This window comes from Astyanax mexicanus, chromosome 9, assembly GCF_023375975.1.
Source record: "Astyanax mexicanus isolate ESR-SI-001 chromosome 9, AstMex3_surface, whole genome shotgun sequence".
Classification (NCBI taxonomy): Eukaryota; Metazoa; Chordata; class Actinopteri; order Characiformes; family Acestrorhamphidae; genus Astyanax; species Astyanax mexicanus.
The window spans coordinates 9,958,562-9,974,462 of NC_064416.1; the positions used below are offsets into that span (position 1 = coordinate 9,958,562).

Here is a 15,901-nt window from a genome sequence, read left to right on the forward strand (position 1 = left end):
ACACTTATAATCACTTACATGTACAACACGTTTAGATCTATAACGCTAAAAATGGATAAGCTCCCATACACCACAACCGTGTGTTGCACTGTTTTCTGTGACCGCTAGATTTTGTGACCACGGGCAAGTAGTTCTCAGCAGACCGGTGCACTGGCCGATTCGAAACGTGTTCGTTTCTAATGTTTACCCCGACTGGCCAAAACGGTTCAGTTTAGGGCTGAGGGTAAGGTGTAGGTATAGAAAGCTTCTGTTTTGCCAATGAACGCTCATAACCGTGAGCACTGGTCACAAAATTCCGACGGTGACAGAAAACGGTGTAACACCGCAGCGCCGACGGCGCTAGCTAAAATAACTTAAGGCAGCTAGCTTAGCTAAACACCTGAACTTATGAATGATGCTACTGTTTCTGGAAACTGCGAAATGCCATGCACAAATATAAACCAAAACTGTATAATTTCTGCCTGTGGCAGGTTTAAAACCTTTGGTAGACAGCCTTAAGTCTTTTTAAGGACACCCGCGGAGACCCTGATGTAAACGGTAACTTACTGTGTGACCCTGTTGACATAGTGCTCCTGGATGTTTGCGCTTCAAGTGCTCCTTTTGCACGTATGGCAGAGGACCACATTGTTGCCCTTTTGCGTGAAATGCTCCCAAACTTTAGATGCCCGCTGGCGTTTTTTTGTAGCTGGAGATTGCTCTCCGGAGTCCAAGCTCTCTAGAGCTTAGATTCTCTGCCCGAACCAGACATGACCCGGGCTCCCGAAAATAGTCAGAGATGTAGGCGTCTGTTTTTTAATTATATTTTTATTTAAAAAAAAACCGAAAATAATGAAAACTGAAAGTGAAACTAAACTAATTTATTTATAAGCGCTGTTTTCACTACCGCAGTTCTACAGCGGGGGTGTTGTGCCGATTCTGTCCGCGAAGCGGGAGTCGGATTCAGCAGGGAGTCGGATTCGGCACAAGCGCGGAGGCACACCGCGGTCCGCGGTGTCAGTTGTAAGCGCTCGCGCTAGCCGCAAAATACGACAGAAAACACTGAGGGAGCTGCAGAATTATGAATGGGACTAGAATATGAACACGAGGAGATAAAAGAAAACCTTCACCTGTGAGTAGCTCTCACCAGAACACGCAAATCTCTCTCTCTCTGTTTGTGTGTGTGTGTCTCTCTCTCTCTCTCTCTCTTGCACGTGAACTCCTCCGCGTTTGACTTGCAGAACTGTGTTTAGCTGTTCTTAAAAATCATTTTAATTAAATAATAGTTCTATGCTTCTATGTTACCGTGTTAATTAACATAATTCTGATCATATTTCGCTCATTCAAACAGCCCGAAAACAGCCAGTTTATGGTTCAGGTCGGGTCGGGCTAGAGCAGAACGTGCTCGGGCTGGGTCGGTTCGGAATTTTTGGGCCCGATCTAACCTCTAATGCTCTCCACAGGCGCCGCCATGTTTACGACGCGCCGACGCACGTTATGCAAATCGATGTATTTTCGTAATCGATGACGTCGATTATGTCGACGCGTCGCCCCAGCCCTAGCTCAGTCATCGCTCACCAGTTTTCTAGTGTTAGCACTCAGTCATAAATGATCTGCCTATTACAGCCATTTAAATATCCATAAGAATAAATAACATGAAAAATGTAGGGCACAGCAGTGTGTAAACTGAGCATGAAGAAGAAGAATTGAACATGTAATATCAAGCAGAAAACTGACAAATTGACAAAAAAGCTGGACTGCTGACACATTTAAATACACTAATAGGCTAGAAAAAAAGTTTTGTTTTATTTCCTGAAGGAAAATAGAACAATTCTGCAACTTAGGTGCTTCAACTTGGTTGCTTAGGTGTTTTTAAGTAATTGCTTTCTAGTGTTTCTAGTTAATTTGTATGATCAGCATTAAGGTAAAGTACACTAATGTGTGCACCCCATTTGTTCCTAAAAATAGAGATGTCCTAATCCATTTTTTTGCTCCTGAACCCGATTAAATTGCTTTTATTCTTATTTTAGTTTTTATTTCCAATTTTACTGTTATTCTTTTACATGTTTTTGTAATTTGACTTCTCTTTGTATTTTCTAATTTCTAAAGCACTTTGAATGATCGTTGTGTATGAAAGGTGATATATGAATAAACCTGCCTTGCCTTTGAGTATCTGCCAATAGCGAGTCCTGATACTACACATCCAAGTTATCGTTTTTTTTTTATTATTATTATTTTTTTTATATATATAATTTTTAGCACAAAATAAACAAGCACTAAATGACCATAAAATGGTTAACTATATAGTTATGCATTTTTTCTTAAATAAACTACCGTATTTTTCGGACTATAAGGCGCACCGTATTATAAGACGCACTATCAAAGAACGCCTATTTTCTGCTATTTTTCCATACATAGGGCGCATCGCATTATAAGGCGCGTTAAGTGACACTAGAAAGGGTGCCTATATCAAAGTGAACAGGGGTGGCGCCATGTTTCCCTTCCCCCACCGGGGGTGGTCGCTTGCCGGTGGAGCGTCTCAGTATACAAATCTAACGTTAGCTCTTTCAAAGTCAAACGAGTGCTGGATATTAATCTACACAGATTCCTCTCCTGAAAACTGTTTATTTGGGTGAGTAACGTGCTTCAGTTTATTTACAGTAAGCTTAGATTTCCAGATGTCCACTAAGGCTTGCTGCACCAGCGTTAGCATAGCTATCCGCTAGCACGCTAGCTAGTCACCTAAACTAGTAAAGTTAACCCAAACTTAAACGACAGCGTTACACTGAGTAATCCTGCGTGTTCTGGTAAGACAGTGAGATATTAGCTAGCGATTCGTCCCCCGTAGCTTGTTTTAACACGGTAAACAAGCAGATTACAGGCTGATAAAACTCACCTCTGAGAGAGTTAGCGCTTAGCATCTAGCTAATGCTAGCCAGGCAAAGCAGCACAGACGTACAGGCCGATAACTCACCTCTGAACGGTGAACGCTTAGCGATTAGCATCTAACTCTAATAATACTGCTCCAGCAGTATTAAAAGTGCTAAATTTAGAAAATACTGATCTCTGAACAGTGAAAAAGCTAGCTAGCTAAGCGGTTAGCATCTAGCTAATGCTATTTATTGCTGCTCCAGCCTCGGAGCGGCACGGCTCTGCACGGAGTGTGTGTTTACTGCTCCTTACACCTGACGGGTAAAATTTAGATAATACTGACCTCTGAACAGTGAGTAAGCTAGCTAATGCTATTTGCTGCTCCAGCCTCGGAGCTGCACGGCTCTGGACTCTGTATAGCACTGAAACTCTGTATAACGCTGCACGGAGTGTGTGTTTACTGCTACATACAACCTGACGAGTAAAATTTAGATAATACTGATCTCAGTGAATAAGCTAGCTAGCTTAGCGGTTAGCATCTAGCTAATGCTATTGCTGCTCAGCCTCGGAGCTGCACGGCTCTGGACTCTGTATAGCACTGAAACTCTCTATAACGCTGCACGGAGTGTGTGTTTACTGCTCCTTACAACCTGACGAGTAAAATCCATACAAAAGGCGCACCGTATTATAAGACGCACTGTCAATTTTTGTGAAAATTAAAAGTTTTTAAGTGCGCCTTATAGTCCGAAAAATACGGTAACTAAAAATGTCACAGCAACAATTCTGTAAATGATCATAATTAGGATCATTATTAATTTCTTTAAATGCTGATAGTTCTGTATTTTTTTGGAAGGGAGAGTAATAATTGTGTAGAGTGGTTTAGGCCAGGCACACTAGATATAGACTAGAGCTTTTTTTTTAACTATATTTATAAAAGAGTACGGTAGTCTTGATGCTTTTAAAATGAAAATATTTTAATGATTTTTTACATTTTTTTTTAATGAGTTACTCAGTTGCTGAGCTTTAATAGAGAAGAAGCACTAGTGTAATTGCATATATTGCTTTTCTTTTTTTTTTGGGAAAAGGAAACATGTGAATGAATGAGTGAGAGAGAGAGAGAGACTTAGAGCCTTAATCATTGCAATAACATGAGCATTCTGAATGCATGCATGCAGCAGAGTCTACAGAGAACTCGAGGAAATAAAATCGTAACGTTACATATTCTTTGCTAAATCAGTGATTCGGATCTTTCTACCCAAATCACATTCTTTATAAATTACATGATCAGCCACGCCTTCCAATCACGTGATAAAATCGTGGATATCCCTAATCCCAAATCTTTTAATATACCACTAACTGAAAAATCTAAAAAGTCTTCTCTTAAAGAAACCCCTCTGAATGAACATGCTAAAAAAATATGCAAATGAAGGTGTTGGAGAGAAGAACAGTGAACTGTGCTGTGTCCATCTGATGATATAAGGGACCTCATCCCAGAGCCCACACTGTAAAAAATTTCTGTGTAAATTACAGTGAAAAACTGTGAAATGGCAACAGAAATAAACTGTAAAGCAAGAGGAAGCTTATTGTTGTAGAATAAACATTGAATTACCATAAATTAAAACACTGTCAAAAATGTTATTTTTAATTGTTTTAACATGTGAAATATATGGTGAAAAGCTGAAATTGTGACAGCATTGAACAGTCATATTATAAATAGCACATTACTGTATTATTCACAGTGTAAATACCTTAAATAAAAATACATGCTGTCAATGATATTCTTTACCATTTTAAGATGTAAAATACTGTCATGGCAGAGTGAAAAACTGACATGGCAATGGTAATAGATTGTAATATTTGTACTACATTGTAATACAATGTACATACACTGTATAAAAAAAAAAAAAAAAAAAACGTAAAATTTACGGTAAAATACTGGCAGCTGTGGTTGCCAGAATTTCACCGTAAATAAACAGTTGCCAAGAATTATCCTGTAATATCTTCTACATGGCAACCGTTTATTTTACGGTAAAATTCTGGCAACCACAGCTGTTTTTATGCTTTTGTTTTTTACAGTGCAGCTTTATATAAAGAATTCCTCACCTCTTCAAAATTGCCCTCCATGGGTTTGTACGCCAGCAGCAGCACTGACCTCATCAGGTCTCCCACCAGTATAAAATCTCCTTTGGTTTTCAGATACAAGGCCATAATGTTGTTATAGTGATTACACTCCGTCCTCAGCTCTTTCTCTGCGGTCCACTCATAAAGACGCACCTGCACACGAGGACACGAGGACAAGGACGGGTGTTTAGAACTGAGCGCACTGTCAGGAGGACAAACTGTGTTTTTAAACAGTCTGAATTCTCCAATTATTAACACTTAGATATAGAAACACACAGGAAAACAGGTCACTCACAGTGCTGTTGATGCTGGCCAATAACTTGCCGTTGAACTCCACCATGGAGTAAACAGCCCCTTTCACCTCCTTCTCAGCTACTGTCTGCAGTTTCCCTTTAGAGAGACAAAAATCATTTAAAACAGTTATACATACCATTTATACACAAAATATGCACAACTAAATTCACACTTATTATTATGACCAATCGCTGTCTCTCTCATCAGCTCCAATGATCATATCATACAATTTGTCATTCTATAATAATTACAGGCTGTAGGTTGGCTGGTAGTTCAGGTTTTATTGCAACTTCAGCACATATTTGGCTATTTGTGGCATACACTTGGTTTTATATATCCATATATCCAGAGATAAACAAAGTTTTTCAAAGGTTCTAGCTCGATAAGGGAAATGTATTTCGCTGCATACGTATTAAATTAGGTGTTTGAGCTTAAAATGCGATAAGAACTTGAAGATCTTCCCTGGTGGGTTTTTTCCAAAAAGGTCTTTTATGTTCTTTTCTTGGTAATAAGATTTTCTTATATGGTTATATGTAGGACGTACTGCATTGTGAGTGTTTTAATAGTGTGTGTGTGTGTTGCTGATGTGAGTAAGAGAATCATACATTGCAGCAGTGCTGCTGAAGTTTTTAAACACCTCAGTGTTTGCTCGACCTTTCATGTTCTAAGCTCCTCTAACAAGTTTAATATTATATATCCCTCGCTCTCGGGTGAAATTCAAATGTGATCTAACCTTTTCTGTATTTCAGTTAGGGGTGGGCGATATGGCTCTAAAATAATATCACAATATTTCAGGGTATTTTTGCGATAACGATATACTTGGCGATATAGGATAACAGAAAAATATGGTATAATAGTATAACAGTATAATCATTATGTGGCAAAATAAATAATATAGCATAAAATAATATAATGCAGCAAAAATATTGCAGAATATGTTCATGCATATAAACTGCAAACTAAAACAATTATACAATAAATACACTTAAAAGTAGTCCATTATTTACTGTGAAGCTTTAAGACAAAACATCTCTTATCACGATATGGATTTTTAATGTCATGATATTTCTGTGTCACGATATAATGGATACGATATAATATTGTCCACCCCTAATTTCAGTCACAGTATAAGATTAAAAAACTACTTACAAACCTATGTATTCTCTTAAGTATTTGAGTCTTGAGTTGATTTTGCTGTTGGTTGCCCGTTTTATCTTGATCTACTCCATGTTTTCACCAAGATCTTTTATGTGAGAGTTTAATTGCTTGTATTTTGACTGGGTTAAAAAAAAAAAAAAAAAAGCTTTCTTTTAAAGTCAAACAAGCACTGGATGTTAATCTACACAGATTCCTCTCCTGAAAACTGTTTATTTGGTTGAATAAAGCACTTTCGTTTATTTACAGTAAGCTTAGATTCCCACATTTCTCCAGCACTAAGGCTGGAGCATTAGCATTGGCTGCTAACCGCTCCAGCAGTGCTAGCTACCAGGGTTAGTGGCTGGCTACAGGCCGATAATACTCACCTCTAAACAAAAAAAATAGAAATAGCGTTAGCGGCTAATGCTAATACAGCCCTGGTGCTGGAGAACTAAACTGAAACTCCTGTAATAAAGCTATTCTTCAGCAGAGTAAGTGGCTTTACTGCTCTTTTACAGGTAGAATTCATACATAAGGCGCACTGGCAAAATTAAAAGATTTTAAGTGTGCATTATAGTGCGAAAAATATGGTAGTTAGTTTGTTAGAGGTGTTAGGAGAGTAAGTGCTCTTTGAAGAGGTTGGTCTTTAAAGAGCCAGCACAGGAGCATCCGTCACTACCAACAGGGTTCATTTTTACACTTTTTAACCAATACATTTCCATGATTTTTGATTTCAATGCCTTTAAGGCAAATTTTCATGACCATACGATTTTTAAAACATCAGTGCAGATATGGACAATAAAACCAAAAATCAACTAAAACCATCATCGAAATTGATTACAGCAGGCCTAAAACGAATCTGATAAGAACGCTGACACACAAACTTTAATAATAAAATTTGCGTCTGATCCTGAGCGCTCCGCTGTGTAGAGCTAAATGTGCAATATTTTTTTTCTCACTTTTGTTTTCATCTATTATTTATTTGATATTTATTCACTGTTACTCTTGTGCAATAATACTGGTCCACCCTACCATAATCATATCTCTATGCACTAGATGTATATATATTTTTTCCTTTTACTATATATAATTTTTTAAACTCTTTATATATTTTCCTACAATAGGTTTTCTGTATATATAGATTTATCATTATTTGTATTTACCTTTTCCTGACCTGTTTCTCTGTCCTTTACTCTGCACTGCTGTAACATGGTTAATTTTCCCCATTAATAATTCCATCCTTAATAAAGGATTATCTTATCTTATCTTAAATTACTGAATTAACTCTGAGCTGACGTATTTTTTTGAGCTCAAAATAGATTTTCTCCATCAATAAATTGTAACAAAGATTTGTAGACCTAATTTTCATGACTTTTCCAAAACCTTTCTGGGTATTTTTATTTTTGCAAAACTTATACAGGTCTGGAAAATGCTATTTTTCAAATTCCATGACTTTTCCAGGTTTTTCTTGATCGTACAAACACTACCAAAATGCTTCACCAACCACCACCATGTCAATCAGTGTTACTGCAGTACTGAGAATGATTTCCTACTACATAATTCATAATTTTTAAGCGGCCTCTTATTTTCTAGAGCTGTACATCTATATATGAGTTTTACATTTTGATAAAAAATTGAACTGAAATAAAGTAACTTATCAGTGATATTAAATCTTTTGAGATACACCTGTATATATTTAATCACTTTGATTCAATCGTCTCAGTCAATCGTCTCCCTTGCTTCAAGTGCTTAGACACTACCCACAAGGTTTTAACCAATAAGAATGCAGAGTACAGTGCTGTTATACCTGAGTGCTGGCACTGGGTCGTACAGGAGCCGTGGTAAGCTGACGTATTTTTTTTTTGTTGCTCAAAATAGATTTTCTCCATCAATAAATTGAAACAAAGACTTGTAGACTTAATTTTCATTACTTTCCATAAAAACTTACTAGATATTTTTATTTTTTCAAAACTTATAAAGGTCTGGAAATTGCTATTTTTCAAATTCCATGACTGAGTTTTTTATGATCGTACAAACCCTGTATCAAAACGTTCCACAAACCACCACCATGTCAATCAGTGTCACTGCAGTACTGAGAATGACCCAAATAATAGCTGCTCTGTTGTGTCTGTTCTGTGGGGTCCTGACCACTGAAGAACAGGTGAAAGGAGGATGATAATAATAAAGTATACAGAGAAACAGATACAGGACTACAGATTATAATTATTATAGAAATATAAAGTGCTCCTATATGATCAGTAAAGCTGATAAGATGGAATGAGAGTGTAGAAACAAGGAGTTGGTCATAATATGCTGACCTGACTGAGTAAAAGACACGAACACGCCTGAGAACACTTACCATCTGTGTAGTGGAAGACAATAATACGGCCCTGCTTAGGTTCAGCCTCCTCAGGGTAGACCATGGCGGTGCCAACGATGAAATAGATGGCAGGATCTTTGCCCAGCTTGCAGGACACCAGGCTCAGAGCATACTCACTGGGCAAGAACTGATGGGCGTGAAGCACTGGAGGGGGGAACGCAGGGGAAGATTATTTATTAGCCAGTTCTTTTAAGCCTGCTGTCTGAGTGTGAAGATGAGGGAGTGTGCGAGAATAACACCTTCGAAAGTGTGCTGATCGACCACGAGCAGGCTGTGCACCTCCACCTCCTCCCCGAAGGAGGTCTCATGAGGAGAGGTGCTGCTGGGGAAGAGCTTACTGGAGCTCACGCTGCTGGACAGAGCCTGGAGAGAGGAGAGAGAAAAGAAAAGAAGCCTCAACAGGACGGTTTCATTTCAATTCACGACTGCAACGAGAGCTTTTCACACCTACTGCTGTGGGTGTGAGAGCTGACACATCGTGATGCACGGCCCTGGAGGAGGAAACTCAACTGCATTCGTTTCAGAACGCAGGAATTGATCACGGATTACAGCAATGTTTTATAAAGTATGTGTCAAAAAATAGGTGCACCCAGAAAGAACTAAACCAACATAAATAAATAAAATTTGGTGGAAAGTCATAAAATGGCAGATCATCTTTGATCTTCATTACAGTAACTTGAACAGCCCACTGACCATCAGTAAATTTTGCATTTCATTTGTAAATCAAGGGAGCAGAGTCTGGAGGAAGAGTGGAGAGACACACAGTCCAAACTGCTTGAGGTCTAGTGTGAAGTTTCCACCAATCAGTGATGGTTTGGAGAGACAATAAAAAAAAAATAAACGCTTAAATAGATCACTCTGTGTGTAATACAGCTCTGGAAAAAATTAAGAGACCACTCAATTTTCTGAATTAGTTTCCCTGATTTTGCTATTTATAGGTATATGTTTGAGTAAAATGAACATTGTTGTTTTATTTTATAAACTACAGACAACATTTCTCCTAAATTCCAAATAAAAATATTGTCAATTACAACATTTATTTGCAGAAAATGAGAAATGTCTGAAATGACAAAAGATGCAGAGCTTTCAGGCCTCAAAGAAGGCAACAAAAACAATTTCATATTCATAAAGTTTTAAGAGTTCAGAAATCAATATTTGGTGGAATAACCCTGTTTTTTTTATCGCAGTTTTTATGCATGTTGGCATGTTCTCCTCCACCAGTCTTACACACTGCTTTTGGATAACTTTGTGTCACTCCTGGTGTAAAAATTCAAGCAGTTCAGTTTGGTGGTTTGATGGCTTTTGATCATCCATCTTCCTCTTGATTATAATCCAGAGGTTTTCAATTTAGTAAAATCAAAGAAACTCATTATTTTACGTGATTTCTTTTTTTTCCAGAGCTGTTTATCTATGTATGAGTTTCAGATTTTGAACTGAATTACTGAAATAAAATAACTTTTCAATGGTCCTCTAACATGTTGAGAAGCACCTGTATTTATTTAATCTTTGATTAAACTCAGTCTGTCAATCTTATCCCTTACTTCAAGTGTTTAGACACTCCCCACCAGATTTTAACCAATAAGAAAGCAGTGTACAGTGCAGTAATACCTGAGTGCTGGCACTGGGGCGTACGGGAGCCGTGGTGCCGCTGGCATCTTGCATCTCCACTCTGCTGGACAGAACCCCAAAGCACTGAGACACCTCCTGATAGCAGATCCTCCTTGGGGGAGACAGTGAGAGCATGAGAGTGTTTCAACTTCAGGCTGTAATCAATCAAGTGCAGCTCTCAGAGTGATCAGAGAGAGAAAAGTTTACTTTAAATCAAGCTGTGGAAAGCTGTTTACTTTCAGCCCTTAGTTTCTTTTTAATATTTGATGATTGAAGCGTCAATCAGGAATCGCTGCAGAAGTTTTAAGCGCTGCCACAGAAACTTCTATATATGAAGAACACTGAATGTACTGATGCTAAGTGAGTAAAGTGTGACCCTTGGGAATAATCGAAATATTGGGTTTAAAGTCAAATAAATTAAAATATATATTTTTAAACTGGTAAAGTAGACTTACTTGGGTGATTCATAAAGAGGTACAGTGCGAATATGGAGTTTCTGGATCTCGTCGATAGTGCCGATGGTCAGAGTGCTGTTATTGGCTAAAGCCAAGCTGTGAGAAAGAGACAAAACATGAAGCCCTGGAAGAACTGACCAATGAATCCATGATTTCTTGTATTTGCTTATTTAGGAGTATCTGCTATTAACGTACCAAGACCTTTACTTCTGAATACACAATTATGCACAGAACTATGGTAGAAACCAAACCACCAGCATGTCTAAAAATCACTGTTAGAACAAAATCAGTCACAGTCATGATCAATGCTTCAATAACTGACTATATTCACAGTGTGAACTGCAGTATGTGAAGAAAAAAGTATATATTTCCCAAATTATGATTAACTAAAATTGCTGTTGCATGATTGCTTTGGTATGCAATTCTATCATCACAATTTCAACTCCAATGGTCTTAAAATGGTCCTAAAATTACAACAATTAGTTTAATCACAATTTTTGGGAAGATACATCATCCACAACTTATTTTATTTTTATTATGTGCAAGGGTGTGATTTCTTTAGAAGTGACATCAATAACTGACTATATAATAAGACCAGATGTAGGAAGACAAAAAGGAAGACAGGAAGCTACAGTGTAGATAATTCATGCATATCAAGATATTGAAGTTATTATTTTTAACTGTAAATAAAAATGGTCAATTCCACACTAGTTTCACTACAAATAAAAGTCTAAAAAATCTCAAAAAATAAGAATTAGTGAAGTTACCTATTTTTTATTAATTCAGTTCAAATGTTCAAAAACTCATTATATAGCTGTATTACAAATAGAGTGATCTACTTTAAGTGTTTATTTCTTTTACAGTTGATGACTATGACTCACAGCCAATAAAAACCCAAAAATCAGTGTCTCAGAAAATTTGAATATTATTTAAGACCAATTGGTACTTTTGGCAGTGTGGGCAGTGCGCCAAGTCCTGCTGGAAAATGAAATCTGCATCTCCATAAAAGTTATCAGAAGAGGGAAGAAGCATGAAGTGCTGTAAGATTTTGTGGGAAAACAAAACTGCACTGACTTTAAACTTGATAATAAAACACAGTGGATCAACACCAGCAGATGACATGACTCTCCAAACCATCACTGATCATCAGTAAATTTAACATTTCATTTGTAAATCGAGGGAGCAGAGTCTGGAGGAAGAGTGGAGAGACACACAGTCCAAACTGCTTGAGGTCTAGTGTGAAGTTTCCACCAATCAGTGATGGTTTGGAGAGACAGGTCATCTGCTGGTGCTGATAATTGTTTGAGATGCACTAGTACATTTAACTCAACTGTATTGTTATTTGCAACAAATATCTATTATATTGTGATATAACATCCCTATCTGTAGCATCACCACATCTTTTCTCTGACATAAATTCACACACCTGTCAGGATATCCCTCAGAGTTGAGAGGACACATGTAGTTGACCTCTTTGAGGTTGACGTTGGAGAAAACGAGCTTGTGGTTGCTGGAGTAGATGACTGTGGGTCTGTCTGAGCAGGCGAACACGTTGGAGGTGGAGAGGGAGCGGAACGTCCGCAGCACTGTGGGCTGAGTGCCCAGCGTTACCTTCTTCCTCTCATTCAGAACACCTGCACCACACACACACACACACACACACACACACACACACACACACACACACACACACACACACACACACACACACACACACACACACACACACACACACACACACACACACACACACACACACACACACACACACACACACACACACACACACACACACACACACACACACACACACACAATAAGGTATTTTTTTCTTGCTTGAGCAAGGCTTCACACATCTGCCAGCTTCAGCAGCACTGTGTAAATAGCACGTCTGTTTGCATCACTCACACTTATATTAATAAATATTTACCAACGTCTTCAGCCTCTGCCCACCTGCTTTAATCACCAGTTTAATTACAGATTCATTCGGCCGTACTGGACTTTATTTTCCTTCCAATTCCATTTTAAAGCCCATCATCACCGCAACCCTTACCCCAACCCAACACTGCTGGTCTCTATTTAGAGTCTGGACTCTGCCAAACAACCTGCTTCTAAAACAGCAAGCCTGCTCTGAAGTAGGGGTGGGACGAAACATCTATATTGCAATATATTGCATAGTTCCCGTTGATGATACATTATCGATACGGGGAGTGAAAAAATATTTTATTTAAACATGGGGGCTCTAAACTCCTTTAGACTTGCTCCACCCAATTTGACTTGATGTTAATGCTTTTTTAAATTCATGTGGTGGCGCTATTTAAGCAATAGAACACGAGAGGGATATAACATCACGGCTGTGATTCGTCGTGATAACACACGACCTCGAGTGTTCTATTGCTTTAAGAAATTAAGAATGAATATGCTTTAATATGGACTGTGCCTTCCGCCAAAAAGTAGTTCCACAACAACTGTAACAGAACTGAAACTTTACTACAAAACGGTGTATGGTACATAGACTAACACCACAAACGTTAGCTTGAAAGTAAAATATGGAATAAGTGAAGATGGTAACGTTAGGAGGGTGAAATAACGCTAATACTCATGTGATCATGTGTATCTGATAACTGAGCTCGTACACTCTCTTCTGTCCAGACACAGAAACCCTGCCACCAGGGCAGCCACTGCAGTATGCCTAAATAGGCTAGTGCATGTGATGCGGGCATCCCGTGTGCTGAAGGGCAGGACATTTACCAGCAAAATCCTTCCTGCCATCAGCACACTGGAGTTCGACGCAGCCCAGGAAGTGAGGTAAGCAACTGCCTGCTTTAAATCAACCAATCTGACGAAGGGAACCATAACTAAATCCACTAACTGTTGCTATCTTTCTCTACAGTACTCCTGCCCCCAGCCACTATTTTAGAGGCAGTCCACCCTTCAGACATATGGGTCCTGTCTCCATCACTGTGACTAGTTCTGACTCTGTCAGCTTCTTTGGAACAGAGAACATCTAAACACCTGAACACCGAATACATCTCAACCATTTGTATTTTTAATCATTGCAAAATAAAAAGAATAAAAAAAAAAATCATTGTCTCTGTCATTATTCAAATAAGTAGAAACTAGTCAGACAGACAGACAGACAGACAGTATAGGTCTGTAGCGATGTATAAATAACAACCATATGCATACTGTATATACCAGTATTATAAAGGAAAATACAGGACTTTTCCCTAGACCTCGCCAGCAGTCAATGATTAAGAAATCAAAGCCAGGAGTAGAATTAATTATATAGGGCAGATGTAGTATTCACCTCTGGTGCAAAACATTTTTTGCAGGAAAAAATATATATGCTGCATATCCTGTGATGTGACACTACACATGAAGGTATAGTACTGAAACTGAAATGATACACTCTGTAGTTGTAGTGTGAACTGTGTGCATCTTTCTCCCACCTGTCTGTAAGTCGAGGCCAAAGTAGAAGAGAGCACCGTCTCCCAGAGCACACAGCAAATAATGGCTGCCTTCAAAAGTCGTCATCAGGATTGAGCGAGGAATGATCTCTGAGGGAGGAAGAGAACAAGAGGGAGATAAGTGGAGATAACCTTCATGTGTGACTTATTACGCCACTGTTTTGTAATGCTGAACTGCTGGCAATTTTTTTTTTGTAATATTTGATAAAAGTATTTTTTTTTTAAATGTTTTTCATATTTTCATGAAGGCTTTCAATTAGACAAAAAAAAAATTGAGCCAGCAATATAGGTTGTGGAAGTATGACTGCATATTATATTCTCATTTACTCTTTTTTTTTTTAATATATATTTTAATAGAACAGCAAAATAACGCAATTACACCCTTAAATATTCAACATTCAATATTCAATAAATAAAATGAATAGTGTTTTTGAATAAAGTCGACCAACTCAATTTCATTAACAGGATCTCCTCAGAAATCAAAAAAAGTTGTTAAGTCTGTGGAAGTTCTGGTTGAGTTTGAGTCAGATAAAATAAATAAATAAATAAATAAATAAAAATAATCGCTGCCTAACTTACCACATATATCAATCAGAACATGCTTTCTAGGCTTTACATGGGAAAACAAAAGTGGTTTTGATTTATCTAACCTTTGAGTAGAAGTTGCGGATGTTGATTAATGGTGTTGAAGACTACAGCAGCAGTAAAACTGTACACAACTGCGACCAAGTAAACTGAGGGGGCAATGTTCTAATAAGTCAATATCGTAATTATTAAAACAGGTCTACTTGGTTATTCTCAAATAATGTCATATACTACTATACTTTATTTCATTAATTCAGTTTAAAACGTGAAACTCATTATAGAGATGCAGGATGTATTTCTCAGTGATGCATTTTTTACATTTATTTAATTTTTGATTATGGCTTACAGCCAACAAAAGCCTAAAAATAAGGGTCTCTGAAAATTAAAATATTACATAAGACCAACTGGTACTTTTGGCAGTGTACCAAATCCTGCTGGAAAATGAAATCCACATCTCCATAAAAGTTGTCAGCAAGGAAAGCATGAGGTGCTGTAAGATTTTGTGGGAAAACACTGCCCTGACTTTAGACTAGATATAAGACAGTGGACCAACACCAGATCTCATTTTCCAGCAGGATCTGGCACACTGCCAAAAGTACCAGTTAGTAATTTTCTGAAGCACTGATTTTTTGTTTTAGCTCCTTTGCAAAGAAGGTTTCAGTTGCTCATTGAATGATACCCAGAATATTGCTTATCAAAGCATCTGTGTTGAGCCTATTAAATTATTTGACTCACAGACACGAAAATAAAACCGTTTTTTAACAGAGAAATCACTAAATACACTTTTTTTCTGGTCTTTACTCAAAGTTTTAGACGGCACATTCTCCATAACTGATGTTAATTTAAAAAAAATTGTATCTCAGCAAAGTTCTTACAAAAACAACTTCATACTGACACATCATCTGTTTCCCACGTAAATAAAACTCATTAATTACACGCTAAACCAACAGCAGATTTACCACCGAGAGCAAAAACAGGAAACAAGGGAGAAACACAACAACAGT

At 37.8% G+C, this 15,901-nt stretch overlaps 1 protein-coding gene across 2 annotated transcripts in view; it reads right to left on the reverse strand.

The window, feature by feature from the left end:
- Positions 1-15,901, reverse strand: part of ddb1 (damage-specific DNA binding protein 1) — a 41,294-nt gene that overhangs the window by 7,982 nt on the left and 17,411 nt on the right. For both annotated transcript variants that reach the window (XM_049483244.1, XM_049483245.1), the window contains exons 15-22: positions 14,295-14,402; positions 12,269-12,476; positions 10,843-10,938; positions 10,388-10,499; positions 9,019-9,142; positions 8,759-8,923; positions 5,264-5,358; positions 4,951-5,121 (exon numbers count right to left, since the gene is read on the reverse strand). In XM_049483244.1, coding sequence (XP_049339201.1) covers positions 4,951-5,121; positions 5,264-5,358; positions 8,759-8,923; positions 9,019-9,142; positions 10,388-10,499; positions 10,843-10,938; positions 12,269-12,476; positions 14,295-14,402 — 1,079 coding nt within the window. The remainder of the gene's footprint in view (positions 1-4,950; positions 5,122-5,263; positions 5,359-8,758; positions 8,924-9,018; positions 9,143-10,387; positions 10,500-10,842; positions 10,939-12,268; positions 12,477-14,294; positions 14,403-15,901) is intronic.